The sequence below is a fragment of the Galeopterus variegatus genome, unplaced genomic scaffold, assembly GCF_000696425.1.
Source record: "Galeopterus variegatus unplaced genomic scaffold, G_variegatus-3.0.2 Scaffold12602, whole genome shotgun sequence".
NCBI classification, from domain to species: Eukaryota; Metazoa; Chordata; class Mammalia; order Dermoptera; family Cynocephalidae; genus Galeopterus; species Galeopterus variegatus.
In genome coordinates, this window is record NW_007738713.1 from 4,382 (window position 1) to 26,492 (window position 22,111).

Here is a 22,111-nt window from a genome sequence, read left to right on the forward strand (position 1 = left end):
GGGGTTGCCAGAGTAGTGGCATAGCTCTTGTGCATGAACCCACTTCAAGGGCATGTGTAGTTCCTGTCTATTCAAATGGCACAAGAATTAGAAGGGAAAGTTCTAGAAAGGAGCCGATGCTGGTGATGTCCATTCCACTCAGTGAGAGCCATCCCAACAGCAGCAAGTAGGTCTGGGGACTGAGATGAATGACACTTGCCCCCAGGCCCCGCCTGTGAGAGGTGGCCACAGCAGAGAGGCAGTGTAGCCTGTCATTTCAGTTGCGTGTGTGTGACACGTGGTGCTGACATGGCATCAGTCGGCTTTCATCTGTGTTTATTTTTCTTTCATATAAAAGTTACACGTTTGAAATGTCTGCAGGAAGATGCCACTATGAGACGGTTAGTTGGGGGATGTATATTACAATGGAACACTGGGAGGCCGTGGGCAGCCGGAGCGGCAGGCGCTTCTCAGAACTGGAGCCCAGTGCCCTTCCCTGGCTCCACCCACACCTGCAGGTGAGAACTGACCAGAAAGGAACCGAATCATCCATCTCAGTCGTGTCAAAGATTGATCCCCACAACCCTCCCCTGGGCCCCCGAGAAACAGACAAGTCCCGGCCAGGCTGCAGCACTGAGCACTGGGACCTGGCAACAACCAGAGCCGGGAGGGGGAGCCTGTCAGCCAATAAGTTAAAACACGCAGTGCACCCTGCTGTCCCCATGTGGGGAGCCACCTGGCACTGCCACCTGCTGCTTGGGCTCTTCTGCTCAGACTACCAAGGGCTCCCAGGGAGGGACGGGGAGGGCCCGGGGGAAATGCTCGGGCATCCTGGGGATGGGCACAGGGTCTGTTCTGAATTCAGGGAAGGTGTGGAGACCCCCTCTCTGTCCAGCTCACGTCTGAGAGCAAGGCGCACAGGCCCAACTGCAGACACAGATCTGCCTGCTGCTGGGCGTGAGTGGGCTGGTTTCTGAGGCTGCGACACAGCACTGGCCCTTGCCTGTGCCACAGAGGGAGACTCCCAGAGGCTCTAAATGGCACAGGGGTTTCGTTCACACAATTCAAAGACCTTGTGTGCACAGTGGACCCTCCCATACACGCAGCAGCATTCAACAGAGCTGGGCAAAGGACGGGAGTGCGAGGCAAAGGTTGAAATGAAGGGACTCAAAAAGAGGGAACAAACTAAAAATCCAACCCCACACACAATACTGCTAAGAAACCAGCGGTTCTCCACACACACTCTTTAAATAATAAAGTGACGGTTCCGGCAGCCGCCAGCAGGACTGCTGTCAGAGGCAGCCTCTCTGACGTTCCACAGATTCCCTCCCCTCTCCATACAGGACAAACAAAACACGAAAGAAGAAGAAACACAGCCCAAACTCTTCTTGAGAAAAGCTGCTCACAAACCCAGAAAGGGCTCAAAGTGACATGGTTGTTTAAAAAGTCTAAATAATCAACAGGTGTTGCTTTCTATCTTTTCTTTGTTCTGTTTAAACTGGGCTAAGTAAGCTCAGTCCGACCCTGGTGTTCACTTGATCAAGTCCTGCACCCAGCAGCAGTGAGCACTCGCTTGTGCACAGCAGCTGGGAGCCGGGGGGGACATGGGAGGCTCTAGCGGGCACCTGCTTGCTGAAGCAGTGCCCTCCCCCGCCCCCACAAACCTTGCCCTAGATTGTCAGCCTCAGCAGTGAGAGTGGTTTGTAACCAGGAGGACGGAAGAGAACCTGCTCTTGAAGATGCTCCAGCCAAGGAGAAAGCAAGCCTGCCTGGCTGCTCAGCCTCAGGGGCACCTCTGAGGCCAGGCCTCTGACCTCTCCACACCCCAAGGGCCTGCTTGGGCCTCTCAGGGATGCCCTGTCCTTCCCGGGGAACACTGATGGCTCTGGCAGGAAGGTCTGATGAGCCAGAGGAGGAGCCCACTGGCCACTCCAGAATGGGGCAAGATACTGGGAGAGACAGAAGACGGAGCTTAAGGCACACAGCAAGCGACGGAGGAGGACAGGAGAGCTCCTTTGCTGTCCCCTCTCTGAATTCACTCCCCAGGAGCTCAGCTCAGGCCCCAACTCAGACAAGGTAAAAAAGACTCCCAGCAATACAAAGTGCTTCTCTGATGGTGAAGTTCTTCCTCCCTAGCCCAGCCTCCTCTCCCAGCTGCCCAGAGGGACAATGTGGGGAAAGTCTTAGCAGCCTGGGCAGGAGGTAAAGGGGTGACAAGATGACAGGTGCTGCTGCTGCTCGCAGTCCAGCATGGGAGGCCTGTGGGCACAGCACCCAGCAAGACTGCCCAAGAGCCAGTGCCATGCTAAGGGGTGCCAGCTCCAGGGCTGCGTTAACACCCCCCGTCCTACCTTTCTGGGCCAGATGAAAAGCTCACACCATCCTCCATATTTCAAAAGCAGGGAATGGGGGGCAAAAGGAGCCTGCCCTGGTCTTCTCTGCCTTCTGACCACCCCTCCACACCTGCCTCATTGCAGCCGTAGGAGGGCAGCCCCCACACAGGGGCCTCTGCCTCCAGGCAGTTGCCGTGTCATTCAGGGACTCTCAAGCTCAGGGAGGGGAGAGGATCTGCCATTCCTTGGTCTGCTGATTCTGGTTCTGTGCTGCTCCCAGGCTGTAGGAGAGAGGGTGGCAGGGTGGGGGGGAAGACAGAAGTGAAAGCAGAAAACTAAACCAAACCAGGAAACCCCCGGGTCACAAATCAGTCCTAAGACCTGCCTGCCAGCTCCACTGCGGGCCACGTGTCTGCTCCTGCGGAGGAGGGAGGCAGGAAGCCGCTGGCGGGCTCCAGGCCCCTGCCCGGCATAGCTGAGGCCTGGCCAGCCTGTGGCTCTGTGGCCGGGGCGCTGGCAGCCCACCTGCCAGGTCCAGAGTCCTCCCTGGGCTTGGAGCTGCCCTCTGCCTCTTGAGCGTTCTCCTTGCTCATGGCACCTGCTCCTAGGTCTTCTCTTCCCGGTCTGTTTTCCTCCGCGTTATGTTCCTGGGTTTAATTTTCAGAGAGAGTTCCCACAGGGCCTCCTCGGCCAGGTGGTCACTAAAATCGTTGAAGAAGTTTATGATGTCGTCGTTTCTCCGGATGTCGTAATGCCTAGTGGAGGGAGGGGGCAGTCAGTGGGAGCAGTGTGGGCTGAGCAGCCTGATGACAACCTCTTGGAGGGCACCACATGGACCACCTGATGCCCCTCACTGTGAATGACACATCAGGAGCTGCTACCGCCCAATGTGACAAGAGATAGCGCCACTGGCACCAGAAGCTGTGCTCACTCTGCCTCCCTGGGCAGCGCCCCTGTGCTGGCCTGCCCACAGGGAAGGCTGCAGAAGCCTAGCACCCCTTTGCATGCTGACCTGGCCTGCCCCTGCTGCTGGAATCAGGCAGACCAGGGTCTGTCAGCCCCTCCTCATGGCAAGGGGGCACCAGCCTCCTGGTGTGTGAAATGGGAGGACGAGCTGGCCATGCCATTGGGCTCAGGCCCAGGGCCAGACAAGGAGTTGAGCCTGTTATGTTTGGTTTCCAGAACCATCCTGCCACAAATCGGAAGGAGCAGGCCTTGGATCCCTGTTCAACAGGGATCCCCTGTGCAGGGTCCCTGGGGCTGTCTCTCTGGGCACCTGAGCTGAGGTTCAGATCCCCCTCACCACCAGGGTGGCAGCACTCACGCCTGCTGGAAACATCGCATGCTGTCGAGGATGTTGAACTGCTGCCACCGCTTGGAAAAGTTCACTTTCCCGTCAATATAGTCTGGGTTTCCCAGGTGAACGAAGGTCAGGTCCTGCAGGATCAGCCCCCTGGGAGGATGGGTAAAGAAGCCCAGTCACCGCTATGAAAGCGACTTGGAAGGCACCGGCTGATTCCCTGTGAGTTAGCTGCACCACCAGGACCAGCCAAGCCTGACGAATGACTCCAGCCCACACCTTTAGGCCGAGTCTGAGCAGCTGTCAAAAATCCCAGAGCAAACCAAGGTGCAAGTCTAGGGTGAAGTATGGATTCACAACCACCTGCTGGGTCCCCTGGAGGCCACTCAGAGCTGGAGGAGCCTGGAATGCCCCACCTGTCCAAGCCTGTGAGAAATGTTCATGAACTGAGGTGGCAGCAGGGTGTGTGGGCACAGTTGTGGGCTGCTAATGCAAAACTGTTATTTTTTAAATTTGTTTGGAGGGTTCTTGGCTGCAGGACCTGTATCTCTTGGGGGTGAAGGCCTTGAGGGCAGCCTGACCTGAGGGAAGTTTCTTCAAACATTCAGCCCTGGGAGACTGCTCAGTCTTCTGTTCTCCTTTTGGAGATTCCTAATGTCCACTAGTATATTAAAGGCTCTGATGAGTCCTGCAACAACGAAACCTGTTTAGCTTTGATTTTTCCACTCTCTCCCTTTTCCATGAGCTATGCATTTACTCCATCCCATGGCCCACACTTGGGAAATGTTTTCTGAACTACTTTATACCAAGTGCTCTCAGGGTTCCTGGGGTTGATTGGGTCCTCAGGCTGTTCTAGCCTCCAGCCAAGTTTGAGAACCACTAGAATAGGGCTCGATACCACGTGTGGGAAAGAGGCTACATATGTGTAGCAAGGTCTGCACACACTCACGGGCAGGTGACAGAAGGAAAGTGGAGTGGGGCTGGGAGATGAGGTAAGAGAACTTCTACTCCTCATCTGATCCTTCTTTTCTGTTTAAACTGTGTTATGAGGAGACATGTTTTACTTTTAAAGTAAAATCGAAGTACAAATGTCTCAATCGGAAACCCTTCAGTGATGATTTCTCTGTGGAGCACAGTGCGTCTTCCCAGAGCAACTGAGAGGCAGACGCAGGGATGGGGGTGGGCTGCCTTCATTTCGGATAAAGGCAGGTGGCTGCTACTCACAGGTATGGTATGCACGGAGGCTCCACCTCGGAGAGGGCAGCCCGGTAGGCTCGGAAGGAGGACGAGCTGTCAATCAGCGTGCAGTACTCAGCCAGGCCCTGGGCAGGACAGAACATGGGGACACAAGTGCTAGGACAATGCTGGGGGACAGAGGTCCAGCCTTCCTCGCTGACCTACTGGTCAACCACCTTCTACCCACACTGACAGGGTGGCCACAACGTGTGAACACTAAGCTGGATCTGGGCCCCCCTGGCCAGCAGTGATTCAACCCCTTTTAACAGGGTGGCAGCCAAATCCCCTGGTCACAGGGTGACCTAAGGCCCTTTTGTGGAGAAAGGCCCCATGGTGCTTGCTGTGCCTGGTCAGAATCACTTTCTGGGCAAGCAGTGCCTACTGTGTGTACAAGTCACTGGAAAGCAGGGCCTCTGCTCGGTTCCTGCTCCATCCTGCAGCTCCTACACTACACATGGAACTGAGTCGCTCTGGCTCAGAGGTGCCTTCACTCCTCACCACACTCCAGGCAGGGTCACCCAGGGACGACAGGTGACCTTGCCTTCCAGCAGGGCTGAACTTGTGGTGTGGAGTCTTGCCTCTGAGACTCAGCCGATCCTGCTCCTTGCCCACAATGCCATTCTCCTGCCTCTTGTCCTGTTAGGTGCCTCCACCCTCAAGTGTCGCTTCCTCCCTGCCTCCTCAGGACCTCTCATGTGTTCCTTTGGCACCTGGTGTGAATCTCCCACTTCTCCATATGGCAGTGCTTTATGACAGAGTGAGAGGTCCGCAGTGGCCCACGTGAAACTCAGCTTGGGGGCTTTGCCCCCCTGCTCAAGGACCATCTTCCTATACAAGGACAAAGGTTCAAGTCCTCAGGCCCCCTGAGGCCATCATGACCTAGAGATGGTCCCCTTCCCCAGTGGTGTGGCCGCCCTGGCCTCCACCTTGCTCTTCGAGGGCACCAAACTCCCAGCTGCTCCCAGGCTGTGCACGCCTCTGCCTCCTTTGATGGGAATTCTCTTTCCTCTTCAGGGGGTCGGGCCATGATGTGGGTGACACCTCAGGGCCAGCACACCTGCTCACCCAGCACCCCATCCTTTTCCTTTTAGTGCTTACCCTGTAGAAACCCCCCCAGTAAGATGTTGGTCCCGTTCCATGTCATGTGCCCAATGCCTAACGCAGCACCCAACCCAAAGCAGCCCCCTGAGAAGGGCGGACCAAGGAAGTGTGGAGCAGGTGATGCTGGGACCCAGGCGTGGGCTTGTGGCGGCAGGACACCATAATGTGACAGCCTTAGAAGCAACCATGAAGGCCTGCAGAGGCGGGAAATTGAGGAGGGGGCGGACAGCTGTCCCAGCTGCATGGCAGGTTGGTGGCAGAGCAGGGATCCCAGCATTTCCTGCTGTATGGCTCGTGGACTCCCACCATGCCACCCACGCCACTTACCTCTGAGGTCTGCTTCTGCCACTCCAGCCTGCGGATGGGTGCCGAGTCCAGCGCCGACAGGATGGCCAGGTAGGAGTTGAAGTTGTTTAGCTTCCGCAGGTGCTGCAGGGAAGGGCGAGTTCACTGTGAGGACAGGCACAGGGCAGGCAGGCCCTGAAGGGGAGGCTGGGGGAAAGGCTCAGCCACCATTACCTTCATGATCTTGATGAACTTCAGGAGCAGCCGTTCCCTGTCCTGGGCCTTTTCCTGTAACATGATTATCGACCGGACCCTATAGGGACCACAGGAAAGAGTAGAAACAGCTGAGATGACCGGTCTCCCTGCAGGTAGGCCCCGGGTAGTGCCGGTGCAGACGGGCTGTGAACAAGGGCTGCCCCTGCCTGCTGAGTGCCCTGGGCTCTTCTGGGGACTGGTGCCAAATGCCACAAATGGGGACCTCTGACCTGCAGGGACATTTTAGAGGATTGAGGCAGAGACTCTTCTGACAGGTGCCAACCCAAGCACTAGTGGGGTTGGGAGAGCTCCTCCTGTGGCCTCAGCACTGGCTCTGGGAAACCAGCTGGCATTTGGGTAAGAGGCCACGTTTATCTGCCACAGATAGGGAACCTCTCAAAACTTAGTAGCACCCAAAGCCAAACCAAAACCAAAACCAAGACGAGTCTCGTTTGTGCCACATGTGCAGAGGGGACCTCACGGTAGCCTCAACTTCCTGTGCTTTCCCAGGAGCCACTGCCAGGGTCACTTGGAGGAGGTGCCACACTCTGTGTTGCCTCTTCTGACCTGCAGAATGGCACCTGAGCTGAGTACACCTTGAGGACTATGGCTCTGAAGGGGCCTCACCTGCATCTCCTCCCAGCCAGGCCCCATCGGGTATGTTCCTGAGCCTCCTGTGCCCAGAGAGCACAGGAGGGGTCAGAGGCACACTGGGGTCAGAGGCCAGGCTCGACCTGTGTGTGCAACTGCTGCCATAGAAACCACCATATCCCATTGGGCAAAACCCTAAGCTGAGTGTTGGGCTGCTACCTCTAAGCACACGTCACTGAGGTGTGGAGTGCTTCCTGTGGGAGAAAAGTAGGAAAGGGGGAGATGACCCTCTTTTTCTGCAAATAAGCAGTCCTCGGGGCATTTAAAAACAGCCAAGGTGACCAAGGTGGATGTGTAGGGTGGGGCTTGCTGCACAGCTGCCAAGCTCTGCCTGATCCTCTATTGCGTGTGGAGACACTATGAGCATGTTTGAGTCACATCCTGAAGAGCCAAGGTTTCTAAATCATAAACACACTGTAGGGCTTCATTTTGGTTTAAAAATTAAAGGCTAAATAAAAGTATTAGCAGAGTTCACTCCTTTGCTAACTGCTCTTCTCTGCCAGACAGTCAGTGTGAGCATCAGCCCTGACGGCCACCTGGCAGTGGGGAGACTGGCAGTGACCAGCACAGAATGGCAAACTGGACTCCCTCTGCCCCGCTGTCATCCCTGGCAGACATTACTAGTTGACCCTGGCACTCTTCTTCAACCATCCCTGAGCCAGATGCCTCCTCAACCAGCCCTTCAGGCAGCCACCTCCAACGAGCCCCATCCTACCCCTTGCTCTCTGCCCACGGAAGGTTCACGATTAATCCCTGCAGGACCTCCGAAGGAGCTTGGAGGAGTGAAAGAGGCAGCTCCTTCTCTTCACCATTCCAGCTCTCTGCAAAGGAACATGCAGAACCCACCCAGGCATGCCACCGTGCAGAGCAACAGGGCTTGCTGCGGTGGCCCTCCTTACCAGTAGGACATGTTGTTGAAGTGCTCCGTGAACTGGGTCAAGTTGGGGCTCTTCTCCTCATTCTGCTCTTTTGCCCAAAGCAAAACCTCGGGAATCTGCAAAAGGAAATAGACTGGATAGAGGTGGAATCCTCTGGCTTTCCTGTGACAGGCAGATTCTCTCATCCAGGGAGAACCAACAGCGGCTCTCTGGGCCACAGCCCCCCTCATCGCCATACCTCTATTTTATAGAAGAGCTCAGCGTCCAGCAGTGTCAGCTGCTCAGCTATTTCATGGCTGTGAAAGTCATGCAAGGTCCCTGGCCTAGAAGACAGAGGCAGGAACAGAGCAGTCATGGGGGGTGGGGTGGGGGGACAGGAGCCGAGTGGGCGCTGGCTGCACCGCAGGCTCCACAGCAGGAGAGGGGAGGCCACAGGCTGGCCGGCACCAAGCTGTTCCTCGGGTCACTCTGGGCCCACTTTTCTCCCCAGGATGACGCTGTCTGCCTTCTTCTCCCACCTCTGCTGGGCGTATCTTGCTGCTTATGGACTCGGGAGACAGAGCTTCCCTCGTGAGCTCATTGGACAGTTCAGATGCCTGTGGACCCTCGCTCACAGCTGGCCCCACTTGCAGAGGCCCCTGAGAACAGGGATGGTGCTGTATGAACAAAGGCTAAGTGCTCACTAAGAAGGGGCTGACCCATCAACAGGTATCTATAGCTGGAATCGAAACTTACCACTGGGCTGGGATATAGAGGGGCAGGCAACAGACTGGAAGCTTTATAGAGGTTCTTAGGAACATTCAGGATGGCATAGGGGGCTGGACTAGAATTAACTACTGCCATGTCAGTGCTGGAAAGATAATTCGAAACTGACTTCAGCCTGGAACGTATCCCCTACCTGCTGTCTTACTGAGCCCCCACGTGCATGCCCTGCACAAAATATACACTCAGCACAAAATATACACCTCCAGGAGAAGAGGCCCAGTCCATGGGGGAACCATGGGGCTGTCCCCGAGGCCTCGTCACAGGGACTGGGCAGAGCCAGGATGGGAGGTCGTGGAGGGAGGGTAAACCAAGGAAAGCGGAATAGATGCGGCTACTGCAGAAGCTGGCTCCTCACCTGGCTGCTACCCCCCTGGCTGCCAGGGGCTGGTCGGAGTTGGCACACCGGAGCAGCTTCTTCTGGTCCACCTTGTCCAGGATGTTCTTCCGGAGCACACGAGCCAGGCTGAGCTCCCCACTGCACACCAGGCGAAAGACCAGTTCCATCAGCAGCTTCAGGATCTCCTCCGTCAACTCCACCAGGCTAATGGGCCAAAGGGTACAAGATGAGGGGCAGAAACACAAGCCCCAGGAAGAGTATGGAATCCACCTAAGAGTCCCATAGGCCACGTGGCAGTGATTGGCACCGAGCTGGGAAACCTCTTGTGGGAAGAGAGCGAGAGAAAAGATGGGGGACAGCTGCCTGCACCCTCAGAAGTGCCAAGAGCAGTCTGGTACTGGTACCAAGTACTGCCATTCACTCAACAAACGTTTGCTGGCACTGGACAAGTGCCAGAGACTATGCTGGGGACTGGGCTACACAGACAAATCCCAAACAAGTCCTGTCCTGGTCTCACCAGAGTGACGAGACACCAAGAAGACTTCCCAGCCCCGTAGACTGGATGCTCAAAGGCCACTTGTGGCCTTCCTCCTCAGCACCCTCCACGCACGGCCATTTCTAGCTTACAGCCACTGCTAATGTGGCCTCCCCCGCAGGAGGCAAATGCCCGGAGGCTAGGGGTCGGTCTGTGTTGTCCAACCCTGACTCCCCATAGCTGGGAGAGGGGCCTGCTCCGTGTGTACTGGTTAAATAAATGGAAATGCACGTGCCGTGCCTGAGACTCAGACAACCAGGGAGATGCTGGGGAGGGTGGGAGAGGCTGCCTCCCCTTGGCCTCCGACCCTGCTGGTAGCTAAAAGCACACCCGCGGTGGACTAGACCTGAGACACACATGGGAGGGATGGCCTCAGACCCAGGATGGACCCCACGAGGAAATCCAGAGCCTGGGCAGGGGCTGAAGAGGTGCCACACCCTGGTCTATGGGGGACAGGTCATTTTCTCCAAGGGCCGCATACGTATAGCCAGCAGGAGCAAGCTGTGTCTGGAGCTGGCGGCCAGTGCTCTGTGGGCAGGGACCCAGGAGAGGCAGGTGGAGTGTGACGTGCCCGGGGCAGAAGGACTCACCAGAGCTCATCCACCACCCGCACCAGCACGAAGAATGTGTTCTTGCTCACGCGCTTCTTGAACGTGTCAGCAAAGGGAGAGAACTTCTCATATGTGGAGCACAGGTTAAAGAAATAGCCCACATGGTGGGGAGAGCTGAGAAGAACTGGCTCCTAGCTGCCACTTACTGAGGTGCAAGGAACCAGGGACCCTGAGAGCGAGGCATTAGCACCTGGGAATAAGGCCCAGGATATGTGCCAGCGGCAGAGCTGCAGAACTGGGTACCAGCCCCTACCTGCCTGACCCCTGGCTGCTCTGACCACCACCTTCTGCCTGCGGGACTGTCCCCATGGCTTGCCCAGGCCTGCCTTTCTGTTGCGGCCAGCCTGAGATCCCCATGAGCTCACTAATAAGCTGACAGCTGCCTTGCTGGACCTCAGGTGGAGAAAGGTGGCCAACACCAAGTGCCCTCACAACCCCAGCTCCCTGGGAGCTGCACAGGCCAGACTCTCTCCTCCACTCTTTCCGAGGGTTTCCATCCTGGGATTGCCTCCTTGGGCTTCATGGTGAGCTCTGGCTTGGATACTCTCCTGGGGAGCTCCAACCTCGGCAACTCTGGGCAGGTCCCCCTTCCTCCTTCTCTGCCCTGGGAGTAGCACCCTCCACATCTGCTCCCTGCCCCCACAGCAGACCTTTAAACACCTGGCCACCTCATGCTTGGCCCCCAACCCGGGCTCTGCCTTGTGCTGCTACCACTGACTCTCCAGACCCCCTCTGACTCCATTCTGCCTGCCCTCTATCAACCCGTGACCTTCTGTGTTGTGGCACTCAGGACAGAGCCACACCCCAGGGACAGTCTGCTTGACCCACAGCACAGAGGGGTCACTGGCCCACTGTGCCCTGGGCCTCCATGTTGCAACAATTCCATGAACATGCCTGATGTGGCCAAGCAGTGCAGAGCTAAGAGCCTGGGCACTGGGGAGAGTCAGAGTGGGCTGCCCTCCCACCAAGTAGCTAGGTAGGCCAGCAGGTAGGCCAGCAACTCCACCTCTCTGAACCTCAGTGTCCTCAATTACATGAAAGATTATATGATGGCACCACATATGACATGGTAACTATGTACACAGGACATGGCTCACAGCTGAGTGAGCTCATGCGAGCTGTATGGGCTCCTAACGAGCGTGCCTGACCTTCATGTCCTGGGCCCGGCCTGTGAGCAGGCGCTGAGGAACACGTGAGGCCAGAGGGCCAGGGACTCTAAGGGGAGGGCAAGGAGAGAAGGGGAAGCAAGGGCGGGAGAGGACCTTAGATTGCACCAGGGAAGGCTCAGGGCACCTGGGCAGGGAGGAAGAGCCAGAGGATGCAGGACCTCCTGCTGCCCAGCAGATGGCAGTCATGGGCCACAACGCTAGCAGGTGGCTGAGGAGCAGGGATGTGTCACCCTCCTTTGGAGCGGCAGGTTAGCCTCAGCAGGACAGGCAGATTGGGACTTGAGAAAGAAGCAATGGGCAACAAAAGTGGGTCCTTCCAGACCCCTGGGGTCTTCCTCAGCCGCTGCTGCAGGGAGTGACACTTGGCAAGGGTGAGTCCATGGAGCGGGTCTGTGAGGAGACAAGAGCTGGTTCTAGTCACAGGCATGTGTCTGCTGCGGGTAGAGATGGCGGCGCTGCCCCCAAAGCTGTCTACGTGAGTCTTGCTTCCCTCCATCCCTGCACACACGGCACTCACCATGCCTGATGCCCCAGGGCTCGGAGAAGCTGCTGGCACCAACCACGCAGGCTGCCACTCCAGCATGCTTTTGCTCTTTCTGATTCTTTCTCAGAATTGCCCAGTGATCAGAACTGCCACCAGGCAGCACTCCCGGGCAGCGCCACAGGCACTGCTATTGACTCACTCGGCCCTTTGACAGAGAAGAACTGGCCTGAGGTCCCAGGGCCAGGACAGGGCAGAGTGGGGGTGAGAACCGTGGTGCATGGGACACCCCAGTGCCACCCAATCACACTGCTGCCCCCAAAGCTGCCTGGCTTCCCACATGAGGCTGCGTGGTGAAGAGGCCTGCGGCGTGAGGCCAGGCAGCAGGGCTGGGAAGGATATCTGTACTGTAGCTTCTTGATGAGCTCCTCTGGGGTGATGAAGGTCCTGTAGGTGGTCAGGAAGGCTTCACAGTACAGCACCAAATCTAGAGGAAAACAACAGTCACTCAGGCAGCACAGAGCACTGGGGGTGGGGGCAGCCCGGAGAAAAGCCCTGGCTCTGAGAGAGGCAGGTGAGGCAGCGGTGGCGGGCCTCTGGTGCCTCCAACTCATGCCCCAAAGAAGTTGCCCATCCACTCTGTCCATCTCTCAAGTGAGAGGGCGGATCAGAGACAGGGAAGGTAAGCAGGTTTCACCTCACAGGCACATTGCTCTCATGACAGCGCTGCCTAGGGAAGGACACTGCACCAGAGGTTGAGGCCATGCGTGGTCCCAGTGGGAAGAGAACCTCCGCTGAGAGGCAATGCCCACCCCAGCTAGGGCTAAAGATTGGCAGCTGCCCACGCCCAGATGTGCACCCCAGATCAGACATCAAGAGGCTCTCGTTTTGTCCTGAGGCTGGATCGTTCAAAGGATCTTAACCAACAGGGGCACAGAGAAAATAAGTAGTTCAGACTTGTTAGCAGGATCCTGAAGCTAAATCGCAAAGCAGTACTTTTAGCCGGCAGGGTCCAGTAACTCAAAAATTGCGGGAAATTCCACGTGTAGAGGGTCTTGAGGAAAGGGTGAGGAGGTACAGCTTGGCATGTGCTGGGACCCACCGTGGGCAGCTCAGGTGCCAGGAAGGGCAGGGCCAGCCACGAAGACTGAGGCCGCAGTTGGGCAGCAGTACCACCCACCACCTCCCTTTCCCGTTGGAGGGGCTGGTGCCAGCCAAGGACTCCCAGCCCTTCCAGAATCACAGAAGGCCCTGCTTATTTGCTGTTGAGACTCACACTCCCAACCATGCTGTCTCTGACATGAAAGGAAAAAGAGCAGAACTTTTCAACTACAGGACCCTGCCTGAGACCCATGCCCTGGCCAGCTCCTCCGGCTGGGGTGAGGAGCAAGCCTGCCGTGACCCCAGCCATGCTCTGCCGCCAGGCTGGGCGCAGACTACCTTCCCTATCTTCTTTCCCTACCTGCTGGATGCAGGAACCCCAGGAAGATCCTCTTTAGCGAAGTAGCACTCACTGGCTGGGCACAGACACACACAGCTCACTCCCGCCCCCCACCCTTCACTCAGCACCCCCCAGACCAAACGAGAGGAAAACTGACCAATGCCTGCTCCTGCTGTGAGGGGCCACGTGGTGGTGGAGGGGACCAGCTAGGGAGGGAGGCTCACGGCTGGGCATCACAGCAAGCTCCAACCACACCTCACTCTGGTGCATTCCTGGACCTTCAAGCCCACCCTGCTCGCTGTGAAGTTATTTTTGCTCAAGGTGGCTGGGCAGGGAAGCAGAGAATGGATCCAGGTCTGCAGGTGCATGCTGACAGTAGCTGTGGCAACCTCTGGCCAGACATGTGCTAGGCTCGCTGGTGAGCACCAGCCCGCTCTGCACATACACCACGTCTTTCAACACCCTGAGCAGTCCAACAAGGGTGAGGGCCACTGTCTCCCCACTTGAGAGTCGAGGAACCCAGGCATGTGGCCATCCCACCTGTAGGCAGTGTCGGAGGGTTCGCCTGACTCCAGAGCTCTTAACCATCTGCTGTGCCCGGGGCTGTAGTAAACAGGGGTCGCCTAGTTTCTGGGATGGCTACACTTCCTAGTGTCCACTCGGCTCTCTGTACTTCCCAGAGCACTTTCTGTGCCTTGGCTCACCTGATCTTCATGACAGCCCTGGAAGGTGAGGTCTCATCATCTCTAGTTTTCCTCCTGAGGAACCGGAAGCTCGGGGGTTAAGTGACAGGCTCTGGCACACGTGGATCCCGGGGAATGGACAGGATCTGGGCTGAGGTCTGAGTCCAAACCCGACCTGACGCTCTCCCTGCAGCTTCTGACACGCACTGACCAAGAGGAGAGCTGTGCGATGACAAAGTGCCTCCCAGCCCACTGAGCCCTGGCATCTGAGCCACGGGGTACCCTTTGTTGGTGCCACTGGAGCAGTCTCTGGTCTGCAGGAAGCCACCTGCCCGAGCAGCTTGCTTCATTACCTGCCACAGGGCACCTCTCTCTTTCCAATGTGGCCTACGGCCTCTGCCTCAATTATACCTCCTAGGAACGAACAACTTTGGTTCTGTGGAGCCTCAAAATCCTTCCATTAATAAAATCAAGCAGAAACTCAGCCAGCGGCAGAGCCTCCTCTCAACAGGTCCAGCCAGCACAGACCCGAAGGGTCTTGGGTGGCTGTGCTGTGGGGTACCCCTCTGGCCTTGTCCACAGCTGGCTGCGCCTGGCAGGATGGTAGAGTTCACCCTGTTGGGTCAAGGCCTGTAGCAAGCTCCCATTTCAGCCCTCCACTTTGGGACAAAAATGAAATGGAAATTGCTCCTTATAACCTGCTGAGGACGCAGCTCTGAGGTGTCAGGCATGGAGGAGGATTTACTGCAGAGCAGCTGAGCAAGGGCTTTCTTAAAGAGGATTGTGGGGGGATGGCCGGTTAGCTCAGGTGGTTAGAGCAAGGCCTTGCAAGTGTTTGGATCCCCATACCAGCCAGTCACAAAAAAAAGAAAAAAAGAATCATGAATGCTCCCTGAGCACCGCCAATGTGCCAGGTGTGTGCTGTGTTATCTCATTTAATCTGCACAGAGTCATTCATGAAAATGAAATTGGTTAGGTTAAGGTTTCCAGATTGGGGTGTTTTTATTCCTTCCAACAGTTTACTTTAACACGATTGCTACATCATCTTTTTAATAATTTTTTAAAAGAAAACAAGTGTCTTTGTTTGACACGTCATTATTCCAGGTGCCACATACCTGCCACCCCCTACCCTCGTCCTCCAGAGGGTCCTACAGGCCCCAGGGTCATCACTACCCTTCATCAATGAGGGCCAGACATGAGCGCTCTGTCCCAGTCCCACTGTCTCCAAGGAGAGCTCCCACTCTGACCAAGTGGCACCAGGCCCATGCTCAGGTGTGCTCCGGGCTGCCACCAGGAGAGGAGAGGACAGCACAGTGGGGCCAAGCAAGTGACACCTGTGGTGGGACCAGCCCCACCCCAGGGAGGCCACCAGCACAGACAAAGGCTGCTGCTGCGAGAGCTGCCCTACCTTTCCTGTCGGTCTCAGTAGCATGGACCAGCAAGATGTCTCCAGACCCTCCACGGACATCTGGCCCATCATCACCCTGTAATGAAAACAGCAAAGGAAGGCATGACGCAGAGCATGGCCTTGGAAAAGTCAGGCACTGTGCTGCAGGGACCCCATGACCACTCCCCTCTGCTCCACACGTCCAGGAGCAGTGTGGCCATGCTGCGAGTGCTGGGTGCCCCTCCAGCCCACCTACTGCTCCATGCTTGGCAGACAGGCACAGATCAGACGGCATCTGGGAGCTAGATGGCCTGGGGGCTCCCAGACACCATGGGCACATCACTTTTTTGAGGACACTATTGGGTCAGGGGAACATGGTGTCACTGGACCTCCCCCTGCTCAATGACCCACAGGTCAGAGGTGAGGTAGAAGCCCTTACACACAGAAAATGGTATGATTCCACAGAAAGGGTGGCAAGACTGCCACCAGCCTCTCCCAGGATGCCTGCAGAGGCAGCGGGATCATTCTCAAGAATGTTTATGTTTCTAAAACTGCAGCAAACCACCCTAGATAGAAATCCATTTCCCCAGGTGGAAGTGGAGTCATTGTTGAAATGTCATAGGTTCTTCCACACAGCCCTTCATTAGAGTGTAAAGTGTCACAAAGACATCCAATGACATCTGATGCTGCTTATGTGACCAATCCCTGCCTGCCTATTAAGAAGCAAATCTTATTTCCATGTGGGCAAATACAGGCTTAAGCCGCTTGGCCTGGAGCCAAAAAGAGCTGTCACCAGGGCCAGGAATGGAACCCTGGGCCAAACAGCACCAGGCCTGCCACTCTTCTCCCCCGACTGAGGCTCCAACCTCCTCCCTATAACTCAGAAGGAGACACAACCAACACCCCTGGGGTCCCCCCACCGCCGCAGCACACACTCCGAGACTCACCTGCCTTTGTAAAAGGGCTTTGGTGTTTTTACTCCCCGACTCCAGAATCTGACAGTGTTTTGGATTTACCTTTGTGAATGGCTGCAGCTGTGCCCATGACATGAGTTTTTGGAGGAGATTTATGGCAAGGGTCACAAAACATTACTTCTCTCTGTCGAAGCACCCCCACCAGCCCTGCCAATGCCTTCCTGGGCTGCTCCCTGCTATGGCTGGAGCCAGCTCAGCCTGGCCCAGCAGTGTCCAAAGGGTACTATGTGCCTTCTCACCCATGTGTGTGTGCGCGTCACTGCCATCAAATTAGAGCCCAGAAACATGGCCACCTCCTCAGGAGGGGCCAAGGCTATTTTGTTAAGTTGTTACTTTGTGGTTCTAGAACTGTACAGTAGAGAGGCAAGGCTGTTTCAGCTTGGCTTCTCCGTTTATCGTGACAGGTTTGGGTGTTGTTTTCGCTGAGGCTCTGCAGACAAGGCCCAGGATGGAGGTAGCCACGGTGTCCGGGCCTGTATCTACACTGGTGGGGCTTACCACTTACGAAGGTTTCATGCTCACAAGATGCTCAAGTTCACTCTGCGGCAGCATCAGGAGAAGGGGACAGGACACTTCCTCCTGGAACCCACCCCCTCCAGGGGCCACAGCCCAGAGAACCACCAGGAGTATGGAGACTTGGTCTCCCTGTCCAGCTTGGTCTTCCTGCTTGAGACACCTCAGGTCACATTCTCCTCACACCCCCGCACTCTCGCTTTGTGTGCCATGCTGCAAAATCCAGGCCTGTGAAGTCCTCACCTCTTGCTTGAGCGTCAGCCTGGCCATAATTTCATTGTGGTCGATGAGGGACAGCTCATCCACTTCGTCTTCCAGCTGGGCCGACTCCAGAGCATCTGGTGACTTTGGAGCCCTGGAGGGAGGAGTGGTTTGTGCTGGAAGCATCAGAGAGGCCCCTGGACTCCCTGACACCCGGGGCTGAGGCAACGCTTGCCTATGCCTGGGTCAGAACTGTGGCCCTGAACAAGCCTGCCCTGAGTTGCAGCCACACGTGAAGCCAAGGAATGGATAGATGCCAGGGCGTGGACTGGATTCCTAGGTCTGCTACTGACCAGCTGTGCAGCCTTAGGACGTTTCCTACTCTCTGTGGATGCCCCACCTGTATGTGGGAGGGATCACGCTGGGAGATTAAAAAGGTTCCATTGGATTATTAACATACAATGGTTTCAGCCACTCTGTCAAAGCCCACGGTGTAGACTGTCAGTGTTTTTTTTTTCCTTTTTGTCTTTTTTTTTCGTGACCGGCAACGGATCGCAACCCTCAGTGTCGTGCCCGTACCGGACCGGGACCGGCAACGGGATCGCAACCCCCGGGGGTGCGCCCGCACCTCCCGCAGCCAGTGAGCGGCCGGTCTGTATGGGGGATCCGACCCCTCGGCGGGAGCGCCACCGCGCTCCCAAGTGGCGCACTGTAGCACCGGGCCGGCCCAGACTGTCAGTGTTTAAGGAGAGGAGGAGCAAAGGGCAGGCAGGGTGGGAGGAAAAGCCAGCACTGCTCCAGATGCCATTCCCCAAGGCTTTTCCGGGGGACTGTCTCCCCATCAGGCCTTTGCTTGGCATGAAGAAAAACCATAAACCAAGCAGACACGGTCCCTTGTTCTCAGGGTGCTCAGTCTAGTGGGAATCAGACTTCAGAACAGTGGTCATCGTAGAGCAGTGACAGGGATGCACAGAAGGGTAATGGCAGACTCTTACGTTCAGGCCTTTGAAAGGTGGAGTTATTAGCGATTTTCCCTGCTTCCTTGCAGTTTTCTGTACTTCTCACAGTTCCTACCTTGAACATGTACTATTTTGAGAATCAGAGGAGTAGGCATAAAGACTCCCACATGCAACGCCTGCAGGCCTGGTGAGCTGGCTGCTGTGGGCCGCTCAGGGAGGCCTCGCTGGGAGTACGCACTGCTCTTGGGAGACCTGGCTCCTCTCTGCTCATTTCCTACCTCTCACCACCATCTCTGCTGTCCTTTCCAGGTGCACTGCCAACTGCCGAGGGATCTCTGGCAGGCCCGTCTTTCCCAGCTGGTGATTCCTGAAAAGAGAAGTGAGTGCTGGGTTTTAGACTGGTGGCCCATGCCAGGGGGGATCTGTCTTCCCAGCATTCCTGCCTGCAAGTGGCTTTGGAGTGCAAGTTCCTATGGAGCAATTTGGACGTGAAGAAGTTAATGATGAATGCAGTTAATTACAGGAAACACAAGCCCTCCTGAGACTAGCATCTTGCCTTTGGAGAGGTTGAAAGGTCAGCCAGGCACCTTTCCTCATCTGAACCTACTCATGAGCTAACACCAACATCCCACTTCACACACAGAAATGAAGGACAGAAGTCCACGGCCCTGCCCAGGACCACATGGCTTGTAAGTGGAAAAGCCTGGATTCAAACCCAGGGCTGTCTACCTCCAAAGCCTGTGTCCTGAACCACGGGGCCCTGCTGTCGTGCAGCAAAACCTTGCTGACTTCCTAGTTAAAGAAAGCTTTCAGGCTGTTTGGCCCAGCCAGTTACGGTCCCAAAGGGCCCCACTGCTCAGGCATGTGACTGTAACCCCCTCCCCTCCTCCTGGGTCTCTGGGCCCACCTTACTCAGCGACAATGTGGCCCCAACATCCCTGGTCTGTCACTGGGGCCACAATGGAGAACTAGAACAACAAGAATACAGAACATCACAACGGGAGTGCTTCAAGGCGAAGAAAAAGCCAGTACTGCAAGTGGCCACTGGTAGAGGGAGAGCCATGGAGAGTCAGCAGGTGTGGACTGCTCCACATGGGGGCTGAGGTGATGACGCTGGGACACAGGCCACCGGGGGGACAGGGAAGGCAGGGGCCAGCTGAACTCCCACAGGCAGGGCCAGATCCCACGGCAGTAAAACCTCCTCAGTGCTCTGTGACCTGCTAACACCTGAAGCGGGAGGTGCCTTATGTGGGCCTCTAAATACCTGTGAGGATCCCACTGGTGGACCATGCTCTGAATGGCTGCGCTCTGCCCTTTGGTTTGATCACTGGAGAGGACTTGAGTCCTCACGGACCTCCCCTCAAGGAATCTGTCCCACTTGGGCTAGTGGGAAGAGTTACTTTTGAAGCTTTTGAACTTGCTCCTGTTTTGCTGAAACAAAACCAGGGATGCTGATTGCTCAACAGAACTGCTGGACTCAACTGTCACAAGCTGGGAGGGTGATGATGTCAGGTAACTCTGCACTCTCAGGAGGGAGGTGCGCATCCAATTGGCAGGAGCTACCTGCCAGACAAACCCGGGAGTGATGGAGCATGCTGGGGAGGAAGAAGAGCCATGGGACGGAAGGTGGAGCTCCATAGTGGAAGATGTGATGGAGAGAATCCCACAGACAGCACCCGACACGGGCCCAGGGCCTACACCGGTCTGCTCCTGGAGATTTCTAGAAGACCCGTCCATCGGTCAGGCTTTGAGGAGTGCCACATGCACTGAAGCAGTAGTCAAGGGCAGACCTCCACCTGCAAGCCACATCCTCCTCCACAGAGCCTGCGGGGGCCCAGTTTGCTTGTGACCAGGAGGGGCTCAGCCACACAGAAGCGGGTGCAGGGAAGCAGCCCCGGGGCAGCAGGGCCACACCTGCCAGGCCTGGCCACATGCACGAGGCCGCCCGAGGTTACTTACTCCTCGAGAGGGAGCCAGCTCCTCACTGCTCTGGCCAGAGGAGTACAGATTGACGTATTCACCCTCACCAGCGTCCTCGCTGGCGTTTTCACTCTGGGAGAGACAGGATGAGAGGAAAGATACATGGGCCAGGCCCTCTAGCCAGCTCTCACAGCTCAGAGAGGGCAGCCAGCAGGGCTGGCCCCAACCAGGATGCTCCTTCCATGAGAAGAAGAGGACAGTGATAGCGTGCACTCTTCTCCCTGGGAAGCCTTCTGCAGGGTCAGAGAACAAAGCTGGCCTCTGTGTCAGAGGGAAGCTAAGTTTCCTGCTAGATCTTCTCTGGAGGTGTCAAGGGACATTTGAACAGTCCTGGAAAAGCAGCCCCACCGTAGTGGGGACTGTGGGGGACCCCAGTGTGGTGGGAAATGACTATGGAGGGGCAGGAGCAGCACATCAAGACAACATACCAATGTGACACACTGGGGAGTCGGTCCCCACTGCCTGTGTTCTCTCTGCCTACCTACTTGTCCACCCCAGTGTCCATGGCAGCTCTTCCCTGTGTTCTGATGGAGACTGCTGACAACTGAAAACCTATGTGATGGGGTGGGAAGCCTCTGGCCTCGGTACCAAGGGCAACTGAACAGGCACCTACCTGCCTTGGACCTCTGTCACTTCTGCACTTCCAAAGGGGCCTGTACTTTTCTCTAAAGCAAACAACCGAATAGAAAGCTCACAGCATTTTCTATCTTACGCTGTGATACCTTACTGTCTCTAAATGACCACTAGTCCATCTGTGGAAAATTGGATTCCTAGTTTGATAGGTGTTTTGTGTAAAAGATTCTGCTCTTATTCTGTTCTGGAAATAGGAACCACTGCACCTTGCTTTGATGCAGTCATGCTGCTGATGGGCACACGCCATCAACAGAGTTGACTGCCAGTGACAGGAAGGCGACGTCTTTCATGGGCAGTGGTACTACTTTCTACAAATGTGCAGCCCCGTGTGCAGGTGCGTGCAAGGGTTGAGTTCTCACCGAGTCAGTGAAAGAGGTTTCGGAAGGAAGGCAGACAGTATTCCCATGAAAGCTGTTCTCCTGAGAAGGTGAGAGAGGCCCGTCCATGGTGCTGGGAGGCGGACTGGCCACAGGCGGCACCGCTAAGTCAGAGCTCTGAGGCTGGTGGACAGGTGGGAAATGTGGAGAGGAGGAGGAGGTGGGCGGAGGGAAAGGCTGAACGGAAGCTTGGTGGTGAGGCAGGAAATCCTGGGAGTAGGACCTAAACACAGATTTGTACTAAAGAATCAAAGTTGAAAACAAATAAACGAGAATATGGGAAGAAGAGAACAGACAGACAAAAGAAAAAGAAGTTAGGTTAACTGTGGCTGAGCACTGATAAGTCATTCACAGTAATTCTAACTAGGGACCACCGATCATGCCAGACAAGCCCCTGTGGTCCTCTGGCCTCTGAGGCTCCCCACACCCAGTGCCTCCTCCCTTGAGAGGGGCCTGGAGGCTGGAGACTGGCCAGCACTGTTTCCAGAACATCTAAATAGCAGGACAAGGGCAACAGCTCCCCCAAAAGAGAGAAAATCCCATATACCACATCAGTGGCCGCCTGCTCCACTGCAACAGAAAACTAACCCCACACAACCTGGCCGAGCTCCTTATTACCCTTCCAGGAGTGTTACGGCTAAATTCAACGATGCAGTCCTTGCTACTTGTTTTGAATCATTCGGATGAATCTCTTTGGTTTCATCCCTTGAAAGTTAAATACTGCAAACTTGTACGTGTTATAATCCATCTCAAATCCTTTGGGAAGGAACAGGCATAAGCCTTAAAAATGGTTGAAAGAATTATGCTATCAAAATGCTAAAAATTTTGGGCCGGCCCCGTGCCTCGTTCAGGAGAGTGCGGCGCTAGTAGCGCCAAGGCTGCAGGTTCGGATCCTACATGGGGATGGCTGGTGCGCTCACTGGCTGAGAGCGTGGTGCAGACCACACCGTGCCGAGGGTTGTGATCCCCTTACTGGTCAAAACAACAACAACAACAACAAAAACCCAAAATGCTAAAAACCTCTATGAGTTCATTTACCTTCCTACC

General features: G+C 55.9%; 1 protein-coding gene across 5 annotated transcripts in view; it reads right to left on the reverse strand.

Moving 5' to 3' along the window:
* Positions 1-298: 298 nt before the first annotated feature.
* Positions 299-22,111, reverse strand: part of LOC103581226 (rap guanine nucleotide exchange factor 1-like) — a 35,934-nt gene continuing 14,121 nt past the window's right edge. For 2 of the 5 annotated variants that reach the window (XM_008563110.1, XM_008563109.1), the window contains exons 3-17: positions 21,047-21,304; positions 20,034-20,126; positions 18,353-18,441; positions 17,158-17,269; positions 15,449-15,524; positions 12,319-12,403; positions 10,246-10,338; positions 9,139-9,324; positions 8,257-8,341; positions 8,040-8,134; positions 6,469-6,547; positions 6,277-6,378; positions 4,837-4,934; positions 3,637-3,765; positions 299-3,067 (exon numbers count right to left, since the gene is read on the reverse strand). In XM_008563110.1, the coding sequence (XP_008561332.1) occupies positions 2,917-3,067; positions 3,637-3,765; positions 4,837-4,934; positions 6,277-6,378; positions 6,469-6,547; positions 8,040-8,134; positions 8,257-8,341; positions 9,139-9,324; positions 10,246-10,338; positions 12,319-12,403; positions 15,449-15,524; positions 17,158-17,269; positions 18,353-18,441; positions 20,034-20,126; positions 21,047-21,304 (1,731 nt within the window). In that variant the 3' untranslated portion in view covers positions 299-2,916. The remainder of the gene's footprint in view (positions 3,068-3,636; positions 3,766-4,836; positions 4,935-6,276; positions 6,379-6,468; positions 6,548-8,039; positions 8,135-8,256; positions 8,342-9,138; positions 9,325-10,245; positions 10,339-12,318; positions 12,404-15,448; positions 15,525-17,157; positions 17,270-18,352; positions 18,442-20,033; positions 20,127-21,046; positions 21,305-22,111) is intronic. The other 3 variants (XM_008563112.1, XM_008563111.1, XM_008563113.1) reach the window with 2 other exon arrangements.